The 17722-nt window shown below is 53.4% G+C and overlaps 1 protein-coding gene across 1 annotated transcript in view; it reads right to left on the reverse strand.

Annotated features, from left to right (window-relative positions):
• The window catches only part of ELL (elongation factor for RNA polymerase II), a 62511-nt gene that overhangs the window by 2853 nt on the left and 41936 nt on the right, over positions 1-17722 (reverse strand). Inside the window, exons 3-11 of the mRNA XM_037506186.2 lie at positions 16634-16755; positions 16109-16272; positions 14803-15068; positions 10853-10977; positions 5678-5774; positions 4314-4788; positions 1557-1629; positions 1238-1409; positions 427-471 (exon numbers count right to left, since the gene is read on the reverse strand). Of these exons, the coding sequence (XP_037362083.1) occupies positions 427-471; positions 1238-1409; positions 1557-1629; positions 4314-4788; positions 5678-5774; positions 10853-10977; positions 14803-15068; positions 16109-16272; positions 16634-16755 (1539 nt within the window). The remainder of the gene's footprint in view (positions 1-426; positions 472-1237; positions 1410-1556; positions 1630-4313; positions 4789-5677; positions 5775-10852; positions 10978-14802; positions 15069-16108; positions 16273-16633; positions 16756-17722) is intronic.

Genomic DNA, 17722 nt, shown 5'->3' on the forward strand with positions numbered 1-17722 from the left:
TGCCAGGGAACTGGCTCACCACATGGGCGCACGTGGTAAAAACACAGCTTGTGGCTTTAGAAGGGAGGAGCTGACATTGCCCAGACAGGTCAACCAGGGGCCACCTCCTAGGAAATGTCACACTGTCATCAGCCCGAGGCTAGGGGCTCCATGCCCCCAAAGGGTCAGTCATGCCTTGAGGCTCCTGGTAGACTGGCAGCTGAAGATGCAGAAAGGCAGGCTGGGGCAAGGAACTGGAGCTCCTCGCCTTACTGCAGCTGTGGGAGAACTGGGACCTCTGTGGGCAGACGGGTGAGTAGGAGGGGCTGCTCTAAGGCCCCGAGATGCTAGTCTCTGCCTCCTCTCCCAGACCCTGGCTGCTGACCTTGAAAACAGTTTCTGCTAACACCTCCCCCGCCCCAACGCACACGCAGAAGAGAGACTCACCTTTTTGATTTTTCGATATTCCTGCAGAATCTGCCCTCTAGTAGTCTGCAGGGAGAACAAAGGAGAAAGCAAACAATGCCCTTGTCTGCAGCAAGCTCAATGCAGGGACCCCCCCTCTCTGATAACCTGTGACCTGTGCTCACCGCCCACATCTGGGGACAATGGCCTCAGTGTGGCGTGAGGGAAACTGACCAAATACAGGAGGGGCAGGCAGGGATGAGCAGGCAGGCTGGGGGAGAGCAGGGCAGAGCCGGAGGAGAGTGCCTTCCCATACCAGATAGCCCATTCCCTGCTCAAGTGTGTCCCAGGATCCTCCCTGCACTCCACATAGGAGTTTGGGGACTCCATGTGCCCTAAGCAAGAGGGTGAGGGACTCCTGGAATGAGTGGGGTAACCACAGAGGCCCTTCAGACCCTCCCACTTCCCACTATGGTTCTGCCAATCAGGTGACCCCTAGTTGGAGCCAAGACGCCTCCTGTGTCATGGGCAGTGAGCTGCACAGAGGACACAGGCACTCTTACAGGTGGGGGCTCGGGTACCCCAGCCCCACTGCTTTCTGGCCTCACTCCTAAGGGTCATCTCCTACCTGTGGAGAGGGTCACCCACAGAGGAGGCAGGGACCTCAACCCGGAGAACTCCCAATCAGTGCCCCTATTCCAGTGGGAACCATGGGGTGAGGAGGGGAAGCCTGTCAGGGTCCTCAGCCCTGCACACCAGGGAAAAGACTATCAGGGCAGTTGTGTGTGGTGTCGCAGCTGAACACCAGCCTACAGTGGAGTTGTCTGGGGTACAGCAATCCTGTAGAGTGCACCTCATATTCTTGGGAGCCCTGCGAAAGCTGCCGAAGCTGGGCATCAAGCTGTGTGAAGCGCCGCGTGATCTGCTCGATGCGGGCATGTAGGTCTCGGTATTCACTGTACTCCGCATTGAAGTCATTCTTATAGCTCTGCCGCTGCTCCGACGAGGAGATGGTGGCATATTTCCTAGGAGGATAAGACAGGGGCCAAGGGGATCAAGAGGTGGTATGGAGGGGTCAGAAGTGCCCCACACCCAGGAAGCACTCCACCTCAGGAGCTGTCCAGAACAGAATCCCCATGAAGACATGGAGCCGCAGTTCTGGAAGTACTCACAGCAAGTAGTCAGGCGTCTCTGAGGTGGATGTGGGGGTGGGGACACTGGAGCTGCTGCAGGTCCCATTGAACCCTACAAAGAAAAAGGTATAGCTGAGACCATGGAGACCTACAGATGCTTTCACCCTGTGGTCTGGAGGACATGGAGGTATGGGGAGGGGGAGACCATACCGGAGTGCTGAGGCAATGAAGCAGGAGCTGGATGGGTAAAGGGGGTGTGAGCCTGGACTTCAGTGTAACAGTCTTTCCATGGGTGAGCCAGCATGATGTGTGTGCATGTGTCCCCAAACCACGACCATGCTGCGGGGGGAACGTGTCCAGTGCCTACCTATTCAGAGCCTTTGCTGCTTCTGTTGACCATGTATAAAAGATCCCTAAGCTGAAAACAAGTGAACTCTGACCAATCCAGTCCCTGGGTTGGTCTCCAGCCTCACAGGACAAAGCCTGTTGCCACCAAGGAAAACCCTAGCTCCAGCGGCACCTCTCCCTGCTGATAAAGCTGCAGTGTTCGTGGTCTGAGCCAATCCATTCACCCTAATGTCCTACGGAACTTGAAGTGCAGACTCCAAGGAACAGCCCCAAAACAGGAGCAGCACAGGACCATAGTACAGGTCACGGGCAGTAAAGTCCAAGGACATGGGACTGACCCTGGTGCTTGAGGCTTTCAAGGACACAGCAGACCCAAACCACAATCCAGTGCACACCCCCCCCCCCCAGGTTTTCTTCCAAATGGTCTTTTCTCAACAGTGATTTTATCACCTTGTCCAGCACACAAGTATACACTTTGTGTCCCAGTGGGGAGGGGGGTAAGGGGGGAAGCAGCTCCCAACAGTTTGCCAAGCCTTCTTGGGTGGAAGATGCCCTAAAGGTAGAGTGTGTCCATCCGCCAGAGCCCATGGGCACACAATACTTGCAGGCTGAGCCCAACACACTCCCAACACATGCTGGCAAGGCAGCCCAGTCAGCGTGGCCTCTTTAACCCCAGTATCTTCCCCAGGTGATGAAATCGAGGCTCAGGGTCTGATCAGCTGGATTCTGGATTCAGGCTGCCCCTGCTCTAGTAGAAGCCACCTTCACTCAGCTGCCCCTGCTCCAGGGTCTTGGAATCGAGGTGAATACCCTCATATCACTGTCCCTCTCCATAGACCCCACCACTCCACAGGCTTCCTGTGAGCCTCTGCTGGGCAGGAGAGGGGAAATGCATCAGCTAGAGCCTGGAGCCTGGGTGTCTGGAGCTCAGCCGAGTGGAGTCCAAACCCCACCCCACACCCAGCATCCTGGAAGGCCCCCCCAGGAAGGCACTCTTTAGCCACTCTTTAGCCACAGGAGGGCTCCACAGCCTGAGTGACAGCAACAAGCAGGGGCATGGGCAGAGCATCCAGGAATGTACCTGCAGCACAGGATGATGACGGGGGCCTTAAGAGGGGTCTGAGAGGTAAAAGGAGGGCCAAGGGTCCAGGGTAGCCTCAGAGCAAGGCTGACAGAGGGGAGCCACTGACAGATGGAGGATGCCATGATAGTAGGAGTCAGAAGCAACCACAAGGTAAGGCTGGGATAGCAGAGCCAGACCAGGGGACAGGGCGAAGTGGGAGATAGGTCAAATTGATGCCTGTCCCTTTGTTCCACAAACCCCAAGAGTGAGGAAATGTCCTCAGGTATTGACTGTTCTCCAAAGAGCGTGGGGTGGGGGAGGGTGCAAAGGGTGAGAGAACACCATTGTTAAAGAAAAGGGCGGCTCATGCTTAGACACTATTGCCTTTCCACCGTGGCTGGGGTGAAGGGGGTTGGTGCCCACTATTTAGTCAGTTAACAGGAATCATGGCTCAGGTTGACCCTTCCCTTCCTTTTCCATTTCTTATTGGTTTGCCCATTCCCAGAGATCCCTGTATCACCCTGGGCTGCCACACACTTCCCAGGTGGGTACCATCAGAGTCCCATGTAAAGGGATGGGGGGGACAAAGAAGGGGAACCTAGCTGGGCTGCAACTTCCTGACCTGCCCTCTTCCCACCCCACAATCCTCCTTCTCCAGCCTGCAACAGCACAGGGGACTGCCTTCCTGCATGGGACAGGGTACACGCTCTGCCTTTCTGGAGGGTGGAGCAACTCACTGAAAAGCCTTGAGAAAGCAAGTTTCCCACACACCCCCAGGCCTGCACCTGATTGTACCATCTGGAGAAATAGTCCCAGAGCAGAGGTGATAAGCCCAGGCTGCCTAGGACCCAAGGCTGCAACCCCCTGTCTTCTGTGGCCACACTACTTTGACTGAGGTCCATGTACCTGCCCAGTGTCCCTCACCCCATGAAGGCTCACCCCTGTTCCTGACCCTGGCCAGCCTCGATCCCAGGTCTCCCTCCAGTTTCTCCACCAACTGGTGACTTCCCTCCAGCTGCAGTTATGTGGATGGGCTGCCAAACCCTTCATACCCACTCCTTCTCCATAGACCAAAAAAGGCCCACTGTATCAGACCACTGTCCGAGCTCCACTCTATCTCATCTGTGTCCAGGAGCCCTGTGGCCAGAGCTGTGGTCTGGAAGTCATGTCTTTGTGCACTGTCCATTCCCATGAGCCTCAACTATCAGGTTTATGCCCCCAGCACTGGCCTGGCTGTTGGCTGGGGTGCAAACTCTAAGTACTTTCAGAGGGCCAGGCAATATAACAAGGAGTGGATGTTCAGAGTGAGACCCCAGGGATAGGCACTCAGGCTCACAGAAGCCCTTCCTTCAGAGTGCCCTACCTATCCTCCTCTCTGCACCTACCTGGTGCATCTGTTGGGGCTGCAAGGGGGCCAGGTACATGATCTGGCGGCCGGGCCTGGTGCCTGTCCTCAGACACCTTCTCCTTGTCTTTGTGCTTCTTGGACTTCTTCTTGGACTTGCCTCGCGAGGAGCTGCCATGGGGCCTACTGGGCTGTGCACAGTCCATCAGCAGGGGCAGGCTCAGGCACGCAGCAGAGGCTGGGGTGGCTGCATCCCTACGCTCACAGTCCCGGCCATTATGGCCCAAGTCATTGCTGACATCTGCCAAGATGTCGTGGGCCCTTGGAAGCTCCAGCCTTGGGGGCAGGTGGGCATCTGTGCCAGCCAGAGGGCCAGGAGTAGGCAGCAGAGCCTCACGGCTATGCGGTGTGCTCAGCTTCCCATTGATGGCAGGCTGAGTTCTCTGGGTGAAGTGTGATATCCTGGGTCTCTTGTTGGCCAAGGGGTCAATGAAGTCAGGAGGCTGTGGCCGTTTCTGCAAAGAGAGACGATTTTAAAGGAGCCCTAGCACCAGGAGGCAGCAGACCCAGGCCCCTGCAGAAAACCAGTACTACCTGCAGGACCCACATCGGCCACATGAGGGCACCCAGACATCAGTCAGTGGATAGCTCCAACCCTCAGGGCCATAGGGCCCTGAACTATCTAAACTGTCACTGTGTCCAGCATCTTCCCCAGACTAGGGATGGTGACAGCCAAGTCTGAGGAACAAAGTCCATTCCATGGGCTAGGGCCCTGACTACCTGCAACCCCACAGCAACCCTGTTTTGGGGAGCCAGTCATCCACACTCCTCAGCAAGCAAGGTAAGCATATGAGACAGTTGGGTCATAGAAGTAGTCAGGATTGGACCAGGTGCAGTGAGGCAGGTAGGGGCGGGGGTGAAAAGAGGCCCTCCTGGGCCTCCCCTGGTGGTACAGCGGTTGAGCGCTGGGCTGCGAGGCTGCCCGCAGCCTCTGCAGCGCCGGTTCGATCCCTGGACACTGGCGAGGGTCCCACCAAAAAAAAAAGAAAAGAAAAGAGGCCCGCCATTCTCCATGTGAGCCATGTGGCTGGGGCTACATACATGGCTTCTCCATAAGGAGGCTTTGGAACTAGACTCGGGTGGGTGCCTCCAGGAAAGAAGAGAAGGATGAAGATGTGGGGGAGGGGGAGGAGGAGGAGGAAGATAAGGAGGAGGGGAGGGGAGGTCCCACTTCCAGGTCCCCAAGTCTGGGGAAAGCCAGCTCATGGACTGAAGATCCTGAACTGAGTCTGATGGCTTTCTAAGCATCAAGCCTGCTGGTTCCAAGTGAGACCTGCCCTCTCCATTACCCCCACCGCACCAAGCCTCACCACACCGTCGCCCACTCCGTGTCCCTGCTCCTACCTGAGGAGGCGAGGCTGAAGTCCCATGTTCCCCTGGAGGGCTAGTGGCAGCAGAGTCTCCAGGGAGCCCACTGGTGCCCTGCGGCTGGCACAGCTTCCTATGAAAGAAAAGCAGGGTAGGTTGGGGGACTCTGCAGCAGTGCCCTGCTGGTACTCCCAGGCTCATCTGGATCTATACTGACACCAGCTGGGAACCAGGGAAGATCACCCACAGCTGGTCAGTTGGTCATACCCCCCCACTTGGGGCCCAGCTATTACCACAGAGTGTCAATGGCCTCCCACTCATAGAGATACCTGTTACCATGGGAATCAAGGAGACCTATAAAACTGCCTGAACACTCAAGGTCCACACTGTGTCCCTGTGGGAGCTGGGGACACTGGGACACTGGCCCTAATTTTGTAAACAGCTATTTGACCTCCTAACAAGGCTCACTGCAGAAACTGTAGAAGGCACAGAAGAACTAGGTACTCTGCTCTGGGGGGGAAAGCCTCATGTTCAGCACCCACTTCCTGGAAGCCTAGGGGAAAGCACCTCCCTGAGAACAGTGTGGTGGCCATAGTCTACCTAGATTGAGCACAACAATACACCTGGGAACAAGGGAAGAGACATCTGATGGGCAAAGGAAGGCTCCTACAGCACCCTGATTTAAGGTGCTCTTCAGTCTGCCTCTAGCACTCCCAGGGGCTGTGAGTGTCAGAACCCAGTCAGCGCCAGCTATGGTACCAGGAGCCATTCACACCCTGCTATAGGCTGAGGGCTGGGGTCACAGGGGCCCATCTGTGTGGTTCTAATCAGGGATAAGCAGAGCCAAGCCCACTCCCTAACCAAAGTCTGTACTTCAGGCCACAGTGCAAACACAATGGTCTGAAATGAGGAGAAACTTGGGGAAAGTGCCTCAGTCACACAGGTGCTTGAAGGGGGCATTTCTGCTGTGAAAGGGAAGCAACAGAGCTTCTGGGGGAAGGCAAAGCCAAGAACAGGCATTTACATCTGCTGTCTTCCAAACCCCCACTAAAAAGGTGAGGAGGAACAGAACGGCAAAGAGCAACGATGTTTGATGCTAAAAGCACAAGTACAGTGATGACTGTCTTATAACAGGAACCATGAAACCCAAGTCGCAGGCCACAGAGTCAGACCTTGGCAGTTTTCCTCAGGGGAAAGTACTGACCCCCAAAAAAGACAGGAATATGCATCTGAAAGGAAAGACTATAAGGAAATGAAAACTTTATCCGCAACCAAACACTAGCCTTAATGTCCTCAGAAAGACAAAGAACTTGGACACCTCTCCAAAGGCGACACACAAAATGACCAACAGCACACAAGAAGCTGATTGGCAGATTTGTCATCAGGGAATCCCAATCTAACCACAGTGGAGACCACCTCCCCTCCATCAGGATATGCCAAAGTCAAAATGGGGCCTGACCAAGAGCTATGGAGGATACAGAGAAATCAAACCCTCGTTTATTGCTGGTGGGATGGAAAACAGCGAAGCCGCTACAGAAAACAGTCTGGGATTTTTTTTCAAAAAGTGCAATTTCAGTGCCTCCCTGGTGGCGCAAGGAGTTAAGATGCAACCTATGAAGCTGTCCGCAGCCACTGCAGGATGAGTTCAATCCCCGGCCAGGGAGCCACCCACACAGTGCAGCAGACCTCTCCTGTCTCGCCCGCTGCTCCCCTCAGCAGTGTATTTTAGTTAATCCGTCTGTCTCTGGTGAATCCCCTCCCCCCCCCACACCTCTGGACTGTACCCCAGTTCTTGTATGCATAAATAAATCAATATTTTAAAAAAACGTAATTTCATTTCTTGGTATACATTTGTCCACATAAATCCCTATACACATGTGTTCATAATAGCACCGTTCACAACAGCCAAAAGGTGGATAAACATAATGTGATCCATCCAAATAGAGGAACATCAGTCAGAAAAGGGAGTGAAGCCCTGACAGATGCTACAACATGGATAAACTGAAAACATGATGCTGACTGAGAAGCCAGACACAAAAGGCCACACGGGCTGTGATCCATTTATACGAAATGTTCAGAGCAGGCAAAACCAATCAGAAAGCAGTTGAGTGGTTGTCAGGGCTGGGGGAGTAACTGCTCATGTGGAGGAGGTCTCCTCTTGGGGTGATGGAATAAACTAGTACTAGAGGTGAGGATTGCACAACATTGTAAATATAATAAGTGTACTGATTTGTCCACTTTATTTTTTTTTAAGTTTTTTTTTTAAAGATTTACTTATTTATGCATACAAGAGCTGGGGTACAGGCCAGAGGTGTGGGGGTGACAGGATTCACCAGAGACGGAGTGGGGAACAGAAGAGGCGAATTGACTGAAATACACTGCTGAGGGGAGCAGCAGGTGGGACAGGAGAGGTCTGCTGCGCCATGTTGATTACCTCCCTGGTCGGGGATTGAACTTGTGCTGCAGTGGCTGTGGCTAGCTTCCTAGTGCTGTGTCTTAACCCCTTGCACCACCAGGGCAGCCGCAGATTCTATTTATTTATGTATTCAAGAACTGGGGTGTAGGCCAGAGGTGCAGAGGGGTGAGAGGACTCACCAGAGACAGAGTGGGGAGCAGAACAGGTGGACTGATTAAAATAAACTGCTGAGGGGAGCAGCGGACGAGACAGGAGAGGTCTGCTGCACCATGTGGGTTAGTTCCCTGGCAGTGGCTGCGGATAGCTTCATAGTGCTGAGACTTAACCCCTTGCGCCACCAGGGAGGCCCTGAAATGTCCACTTTATTTTTTAATTTTTTTAAAGATTTATTTATTTATGCATATAAAAGCTGGGGCGCAGGCCAGAGGTGGGGGGTAGAGGACGGAGAGAGGATTCACCAGAGACAGAGTGGGAAGCAGAGGGCAAGACAGGAGAGGTCTATTATGCCATCTGGGTCACCTCCCTGGCTGGCCCGGGAGTCAAACTCATGCTGCAATGGCTGGCAATAGCCTGATAGCGCTATCTTTAACCTCTGTGCCATCAGGGAGGCCCCAAATTGTCCAGTTTAAATGGGTGACTTGTGACAGCACCTCAATAAAGCTGTATGAAGAAATACCTTTAGTGAGGATGGATCAAAAATGACATTCCTCCTAGGGGATAAAAACTGGATACTACAGGGCCTCCCTGGTGGCGCAAGGGGTTAAGCACTGCACTAGGAAACAATTCGCAGCCTCTGCAGCACGAGTTCGATCCCCAGCCAGACAGGGAGAAACCCACATGGCACAGCGGACCTCTCCTATCTCACCCACTGCTCCCCTCAGCAGTGTATTTAGTCAATCTGTCTGTTCTGTTTCTCACTCTGTCCCTGATGGATCCTCTCACCTCCCGCATCTCTGGCCTGTACCCCAGCTCTTGTATGCGTAAACAAAATAAATCTTAAAAAAAAAAAAGAAAAACAACTGGATGCTACAAAATAAACAAACAAAAACAGGTAAGACTCTGGGGAACTAGAAATGGTGACCAAATCGGATGAGAAGCAGAAAAAATTTTCCCAAAAGCAGTAAAAAAAAAAAAAAAAAAAAGATAGAGAAATGACAATGTTAAATATACACTCCTCTACCCCAGAAGAAAGAAAGGGCATTCAGACGGCCAGGGTTGCCTGTGACAACAGTACATGCACAGGACTGGAGCCTCCAAGCACTGGACAGGCTTCACTGTGAAGGCCCATGTTGTGGATCTGCACATCCAGACTTGGCACAACTGCCAGCTCCGTGCAACCATCATCCTTCATTCATGTAGACATGGAGACAATCTCCCGAAGTCCTGAGGGAGAATCTAGGAGAACCAGTCCAGAGCCAACACCCTGTGACCATACACCCAAGTGTCCATATATCCCAGAGTGACCACACACCCAGAGGCTGACATGGAGGGGAAGGAGAAAGTGGAAGCTGGAAATACACCAAACTCCAGAGATCATGCCTCTGGGAACCTTTCAACAACACCCCTCAAGATTCACCCAAACATGATTTCTGACCAACACTCCCTCAACCTATCATGAACAAGTATACACACAAACATACACATGTACACACACGTGTGTACACACACACGCGCGCGCGCACGCGTATCACTCACTCTCAGACTTGCCCCTCTGAAATTCAGTGAGGACAAGGCCCTGGCGGGGGGTGGGTGGAATCTTAGAATTGAGGGGGTCTGAGACACCTCTTGAGAGTCTTCAAAGGAAGGACAGATGGAAAGCAACAGACCAGCTGATCTCCTCTGAGCCCCCTGCCACCCAAAGCACTTGGATAGGTGTACTCGATATTTCCAAAACTGAACTCTTTGCCATAAAATGTGTAATGGATAAACCACAAGTCTATCTGAGCCATGGTGGTCTGAGCCAACAGAAGGGTCTTCTGCCAAGGTCAGCAACTCTTAGCCTTCCAGGCACCCAGACCTCTCATGCTGGTCCCACAGCAGTGAGATAAGGACAGCAGATAAGGCCCCAGAGTGCTGATAAGGAACTCTGGGTTCATCAGAGTGGCCCCAACTCAGCTGTTTTCCAGATGCAATTACCGCTTTAAACAGCTGTACTTTAAAAAAAAAAATAAAAGCACACTTCATAAATAGTTCCAAGTCCCTGAGAAATCACTTAAGGACTAATTAGCACATCAGCCTGCTCAGAGACGTTTCACAGCTGTATTCCCACAGCAGGCCTGACCGGGAAGGAAATCATTAATTGCTGGCCTGAGCCGGGAGCCTATTACCCACTTATCCCCAGAGCTGCCCAGGCCCTCCTGACCTCAGGTGCCAATTAACCTGACAGGGGAGGCATTTAATTAATGCTACTTAAGCATGTCCGCTGGGAGTTCTGTTTTGCGATGCTTCTCTCTGTTCCGTGCACTCCAAGTCCTCATTAGGGAAGTGGTCTTCAGCAGATGCTGTGGGGATGCACAGGTTTGGGCAGAAGCATGACAGGAAGGGAAGGGGGAAAATGGAGGGGATGAAGGTCTTCTCTCTGGCCATCCTGGGGTGGTGGTGACTCCTGTCCTCTACCCCACTCTGTGGGGCTGATCTTTTCCTTGATGGGAGATCATGTTGGGAAATACAGTTTCCATGGAACCCTCCACCTTGCTCTGCGGCCTCTGGGACCACACAAGGCCACTCCAGCATCCTTGGGAGAGCTGCCTCAGTCCCAGGGAGTGAGTATAACTGGAGATGAGAGGTGACATTACCGGACAAGCATCCGCTTCAGCAGTTGCTGGTCACCCTCTGAGTAGCCAGGCCAATCCTTCTGTACGTCCTTGTAAACACAGTCCTTCAGCATGCATGTGCCATCCTTGGCATTCACGTTGGCCACCTGCAAGACAGAGCCAGGGTCACCTCTAAGGAGTGGGGGGAAGGCAGATGTTTCTGAAAGCATTTGATGGAGAGGGAGGGAAGTAAAGATATGCAGGGAGACAGAAATGAAAGGGAAAGAGGACAACAGTATGCCCTCACACCTGCACACCAGGGTGCAGGAGGGTCAGGGTACCAGGTCCAGAGGCACTATCTTACAGCTGCTGAAAGCCAGAGTCGCTGTAATCTATACTCCCAAGACCCCATCACCAGCCACCCCACAATGCTATGAACTAATGTTCTTCCCAAAATTCATATTAAATCTTAACTTCCAAGATGTTGATGGTCTTTATAATGTGATTGGGTCATGAGAGTGAGGTCCCCATGAATGAGACCAGTGTCCTTATAAAAGGGGCCCCAGGAAGGTCCCGCCTTCTGCCATGTGGGGACACAGTGAGAAGATGCCACCTGTGAACCAGGTAATGGCCCCAAATGGCACTGAATCTTCCAGGGCCTTGATCTTGGACTTTTAATCTCCAGAACCGTGAGAATAAAAGTCGGTGGTTTACAAGTCCTCAGTCTAGTTATATGATAGCAGTCCCAGATTTGCAACTCCAGGGTAGAGCTGGTTGAAGCAGGGGTTCAAGTTGCTTCTGGAGCCAAGCTATTCATGAAGGAGATTTAAAACATTTGCCTGAAAGGTGGGCCCCCCAGGTGGCAGAACGGGTTGAGCACCACACTGTGAAACTGTCCGCAGCCTCTGCAGCACGGGTTCGATTCTCGGCCAGTCAGGGAGAAGCCCACATGGCGCGACAGACCTCTCCTGCCTCGCCCGCTGCTCCCCTCAGCGGTGTCTTTGGTCCATCTGCCTGTTCTGCTCCCTGCTCTGTCTCCGGTGAATCCTCTTAACCTCCCACGCCTGGGGTATAGACCAGAGGCGCAGGAGGGTGACAGGAGACAGAGCAGGGAGAATAGGCAGCCGACTGAAATACACCCCTGAGGGGAGCAGCGAGCACGACAGGAGAGGTCTGCTGCGCCATGTGGGCATCTCCCTGGCCGGTCGGGAATCAAACCCGTGTGCAGAGGCTGCGGACAGCTTCATAGCACTGCACTCAACCAGCTGCACCACCGGGGAGGCCCCTAAATAAATAAATTAAAAAAAAAAATTTGCCTGAAAGGTACCTGAAGGTTCTGTCCCAAGGAGGGTACTTTTGCATGTCTCTGGGCACCCTGGTCTCTGGTACGTGTGTGTCTGTAGTACATATGTGAATTATACGTGTGTGTGTGTGGCTGTGTGGCTGCCACAGCACTGTTCTTTTTCTTTGATGGGCTGTAAGAAGACTCTGGGTCACAACAGTCCCACAGTTAGCATTTTTTTTTTTGTGTGTGTGTGTGTGTGTGTAAGTAATATTCCATCAAGTGGATGACCTGTGACTGGTGGGATGTTTCTGTGCATGTTTGTCCATGCTGGCCTGTTTTCCTTGGCCAGCTTTCCAAAGTGGGATAAGCATGGATTAAAGGCCCTGACACTTCTATGGCTCCTGATATATTTTACTGAATCTCTTAGGAAGAATGGCCCAGTGTTAGCACTCCCACTGTGAAGGCTGAACCTGGGAGCTCTTGGGCCAGCAGCTCTGCAATAGATGCCTTCAAAGTTCTCACAGGAGAAAAGAGGAAGGCTCTGAGGAGAGCAGTGTCATGAGAGCTGCTCACCAGGGCCCCATGTCACCTGGGGAAGGTTGGAAGTGACCAGCATGGGTTAACTGCACCTTCAGATCTTTCCCTTTTCCTCAGTATGATAAGGTTCTGCATCTACACAATCAATGGGGAGACAAAACTGGGTAGTAAAAACTGAGGAACTAGGTGCACAGACTGTTCCAGAGAGTCAGGAGATAATAGTCTTCAGAGGCCAAATGCCCCTAGAGGCTGCAAAATCCAAGAGAATTGGAGAAGCCAGGGTTAACTGGGTGACCCACTGGTCCCAGAAAAGGGTCAGAAGCAGAACCACATCAACACCTCCAGAACACTCCTCTCCAGAGAACTGAGCATGTCCTCACAAATCTAAAGACCACTCAGAATGAATTTCAGGGTGGTGGCGTACTAGGTCAACTATGTTTCATGTGCTATGTTTGAGGGGCTTGTGTGCTTCTTCTGTATTCTGGGCATGGACAGGGCAAGAAGGGAAGAAAAAGTCACACCAAGGACAATGGCCAGGCCAATAAGGTGGCTATTGGCATGCACCTCCAGGGCAGCATGGGTCTCACACATGTTGTCAGTCCTGGTTTACTCTCCACAGTGATGTACCAACCCTGTCTTGTCTCCCCATACTGTAAGAGGCAGCTCTGGAAGGTAATCACTTGGGGGTGTGTTTCCCTCAAATTCCTGAGGACAAAGCTAACACGTGTGACTTTCTAAGCAAACAAGCTCCCTGGTTACACCCTTCTAAGTTCTAGAGCTTTCTAGATGCTCTGGCAAGTTCATTTGCCAAAGAAAACTTCTGAGCAAGGAAGCCACAGATTTATCTTCTAAGAGGCACAGAGTCAAGTGCTGAGCTCACAGAGACAAACACCTACGCTTGACCCAGGCAGCATGACCATTGCATTCAAGTATCAGTTAAAGAGGCAAAATCCACACAGATGCCAGCAAATGGACATGGGACCAGAGAACTACTATTAGGAGGCTGCTGGGACACAGAACAGGTCTCTCTGGAAGCGTAGGTGGGAAAGCACCCGTTAATGGACCCCTGTGTCTGTGGGTGGGGTAGGGCTAGTGCAGATCTACATCCAATGTGCATACTACAGCTGTTTTTTCTGCAGAGGGGAGGGTGGCACCCTGCCTTTGACCCAAATCTTTAGGGAGTGGTGGGTCATGAGGAGACCTCAGCTGGAGTACAGGGGGACAAACGCAACAGCCTCCTAACAAACATGCTGCATGGTTCCTACCAGCCTCAGGCTACACTGCAAAACTGCTAAAGAATGCTGCCACGGGCCTCCCTGGTGGTGCAAGGTGTTAAGTCTCAGCACTATGAAGCAATCCACAGCCACTGTAGCACAGGTTTCTCTCTCCAGCCATGGAGCTGAGCCACATGGCACAGCAGACCTCTCCTGTCTTGCCCACTGTTCTCCTCAGCAGTGTATTTCAGTACATCCGCCTGTCCTGCTCCCCACTGTGTCTCTGATGAATCCTCTCATCCGCCCCCGCACCTCTGGCCTGTACCTCAGCTCCTGTATGCATAAATAAATAAATTTTTTAAAAAAGAATGCTGCCAATGTGGACATTCATCCTCAGACACAGCTATTGGCTTTCTGCTCCAGGAGGATCTGTGGTCCTAACAGCTGCCCTCCAAGGAGGCCCATGCCTACTTCAAAGTGATGCCACAGAGAGCCACTCTCATTTCCGGGGCCCTCAACCTGACTGGGCCTGGCCACCAAAACACTCGGGGGAAGGAGGCTGAACACCCACTCCTGTTGCAAAGTCACAGCTCTTGCTTCTGAGCAGCAGGCTGCACCTGCTGGGGCCGTTCCCCCAGCTGCACCTGCAAGAGGCACTGTAGGCCCTTCTAGCAGAGGTGTAAGCTGGAGGTCCAGACACAGCACCATCGCCTGGAGTCATAGCTGGTGAAGGTGACCCCAAACTCTTGCTAACTCACATGAGGGTCCCCAAATTCCAATTGATGCTAAAACACTTGTGCTTTAAAGCCTGGATACCCTGATCTGTGCCTATTGCCTGTGGTGTGCACTGGCCTCAATCTGAGCCAATTCCTGGTCCCTGGATGCCTAGCCCACCCTACACCCCACGTCCAGTTATCTGCAGAGGTCATGCTGACCCAGACCCAAAATGAACACACCTGTTGGAGGAGGCCATCCAGTGCATCCTTGTCCGCCTGGGCCAAGCCATCCTTCTGCAGTCGCAGTAGCAGTTCAGCCTTCCGGTAGGGCCTCAGCGCCAGGAGGTGCAGCACCCTGTCTCGGAAGGGCCTCTGGGACACCCCACCAATGGTGCCAACACCACTTTTTTTGATGGCGCTTGCCAGGTTGATAGGGGTTGCTCGCTTCCGGGAGGGCACAGCATCTGTGGCTCCTGGGGCAGGTTTCCGAAACTGAACCTTCTTGCCTGCAACAAGAGCCAGATTAGGGACTTGAGGGATACGAGGGTAACCACCATGTCCCACTGCTGGGCGCAACGCCAAGGTCTCAAGCAAGCAAATGGATGCCTACAAGCTTGAGACATGGAGAGTGAGACTGATGGCCCCATATCCCCATCAAGCCCAATGGAATTGCTGTAGGGCCTGGTCTGTCTGTGGAGATCCTGGGTGGCCGACACTACCGCCTGCTGATCCCACAAAGCTCACTGGCACCTGCGGAACCCAGTTTTAGGAGTGGGAGCCACAAGAAGCAGAAGCATGTTTAAGGACTTAACTAGCTTCATCATGAGTGACCTAAATACTGGGACCAAAAATGACCATCCACTATGTTACAGAGAGTCCCAAACCACTTCACAGCCCTACACTGGTCCCATGTTTCCATGGGGGGGCAGGGAGGGAAGGATGTGAAGAAGTTGGTCCTGGCAGAGACAGCCATAGCCACATAGGCTGCAGGAGCTTCCCACACAAACAGTCTAATAGCGTCTTCAGGCAGATGCCAAGTTGCCACAGTCCTCCCAGGAGCAGGGAATCAGGTGTATCCTACTTGTTCTTGACCCCATGGTCCTTCACTGCCCCCACCGCAGTAGCAGGCTCCTGGCCACAGGGCCCTGGAGAGGAGCAGCTGGGCAGGGAGGGCAGGGCTGGCAGTAGAAGGAGGCAAGACACAGTAGTGCATTCTCAGAGGTGTGTTTCCCTGCCTGGCAGAGGGCCCTGAGGCCACAGTGTGGGAAAGAGGCAAGCAGACTGCGATCTAGAGTTCTTGAGCACTGAGTTCATCTGAAGGTGGCAAGAAAGCAAATGTCACAGCAGCCCCCACCGCCACCCCCGACACGCCAGCAGAATGGGACTATCCTTTCCCACCCACAGAAGCTACTAGTCCTGCGGGGGCCACACCTTTGTCAGCCACACTCCTGTTCCTGGATGGGCCCTGAGACTGCTTCCCAGACAGTTGTCTGGCAGCAGGAGCCCCATGCCACAGTCCCCACAGCAAAGCCTGCCTCCTCCTCACCCATGTAGCGGCCTCCAGGCTTGATGACGATGGCACCACGGCTACGCGTCTCCTCCTCGGCCTGTGCCATGCTCTGCCGAGCCTTTTGGTAGGAGTCGTCAGTGGCACACACAGTGATCTTGTCCTGGATGCTGCCCAGGCAGTCCAGGTGGACATCCCCATGGCTACAAGACAAGAGCCAGAGCCCAGGTGAATACCCAGGGGGTCAGCACTGGCTTGGGCTACAAGGCTTCCATAGGGCCTTCTTCCTGATGGAAGAAACAAGGGGCCCGGGCTCCAGGGCCAGAGGTAGCACCCAACACATGCACTCATCCCCTGGACACCCTGAAAGAAGTCACTGAGGCTTCTGAGAGAAGTGGCTCTGGGCCAGATACGGTAGGCAAGGCCCAGGCAGGAGTCCAGCCAGAGTTGCCAGATTTAAGGAGGAAGGCAGAGACGCCAGAGGGACCAGGTAGGGGGAGAGGGACCAAGGGTAGAAGCCAGTGAATGGTGGGGTCTACCGTGAGTGGGACCAGAGCACCTCACCTGGAGACGTATTGCTGGATGCAATCAAAGCTGCCTTGGGGGCTGTCACGGCCGATGTTAGAGAGGTAGAAGGAGAAGGTCCGCGCCTCTGAGGGGAAGTCGGGCTGAGGGATGCAGATGTGCTGTGTGGAGAGGGAGGATGTCACCAGTAGGTCCGCAGCATGGAGGGGACTGCAGGTCAGGCCAGTGCTGGACCCCTCCCCACCACATATCACATCCCTTACAAGACAGCATGCTAGTGCTTCCCTGTGAAACACACCTTTGTGTTCCTAACAGCAGCAGGGCAGCAGCTCATCCCACCACCATCCCTGCCACCCACCCTCAGCCACACTCAGGGTGCTTAGTTCCCATGGTGGGGGGGGGGGATAGGTCTGGTTTGTAATGGTGGCGGCATCCAGGCCTAAGGAGCACAGATTGATCAGCCTGATCTGTTTTCCCACCCACCAAATGGGAAATGTGGCCTAGGACATCCTGGAAGATCAAATGAACCAGATGGCACTGGCAGCCAACAGAGCATACTGAGCAGACAGGACTGTCAACCCTTGCTCCCATTCAGCAACACCTTCTCTACCTCCCTTACTGGACATGACCTCTACCCAAGTGTCCACTCACCAGCCTGTGGCATAAACAGGCAGGCAGGGCTCACAGACAGGGCAGCTCCCTGACAGACCAACTTAGCTCTACACAACACAGGACACATGTCCTATGTACACCACCCTGACTTTGGAAAGTACCTCTAGAGCCCAGCCCCCCAAGAAAAGACTTGGCATTCTGCACAGAGAGAGCTGCTCCCCGCCCAGGTGCCAGTTCAGAGCAGATGGGAAAGCACCTCACCCACAGGCCAGTGCATTCCAGGTGACCCTCACAGGGTAAAGACATAGGGAATGCTGAGGAGGGGAGGAGGGTCCCCCACGCAGGAAGGGCCTCCAGAACCCTGTCACCAGGGAGACCCCCTAGAAACAAATCCCTGGGATTGAGTGCAGGGGCTCAGCACAGCTGGACAGATATATGGAGGGTAAATGAGGAAAGGTATCAGGCACAGTACCCAGGCAGTGTCACCACCTCTGTATGCTGAGGACACCAACAAAC

Source organism: Talpa occidentalis, unplaced genomic scaffold (genome assembly GCF_014898055.3).
Source record: "Talpa occidentalis isolate TD23 unplaced genomic scaffold, MPIMG_talOcc4v2.1 talOcc4.12, whole genome shotgun sequence".
NCBI lineage: Eukaryota > Metazoa > Chordata > Mammalia > Eulipotyphla > Talpidae > Talpa > Talpa occidentalis.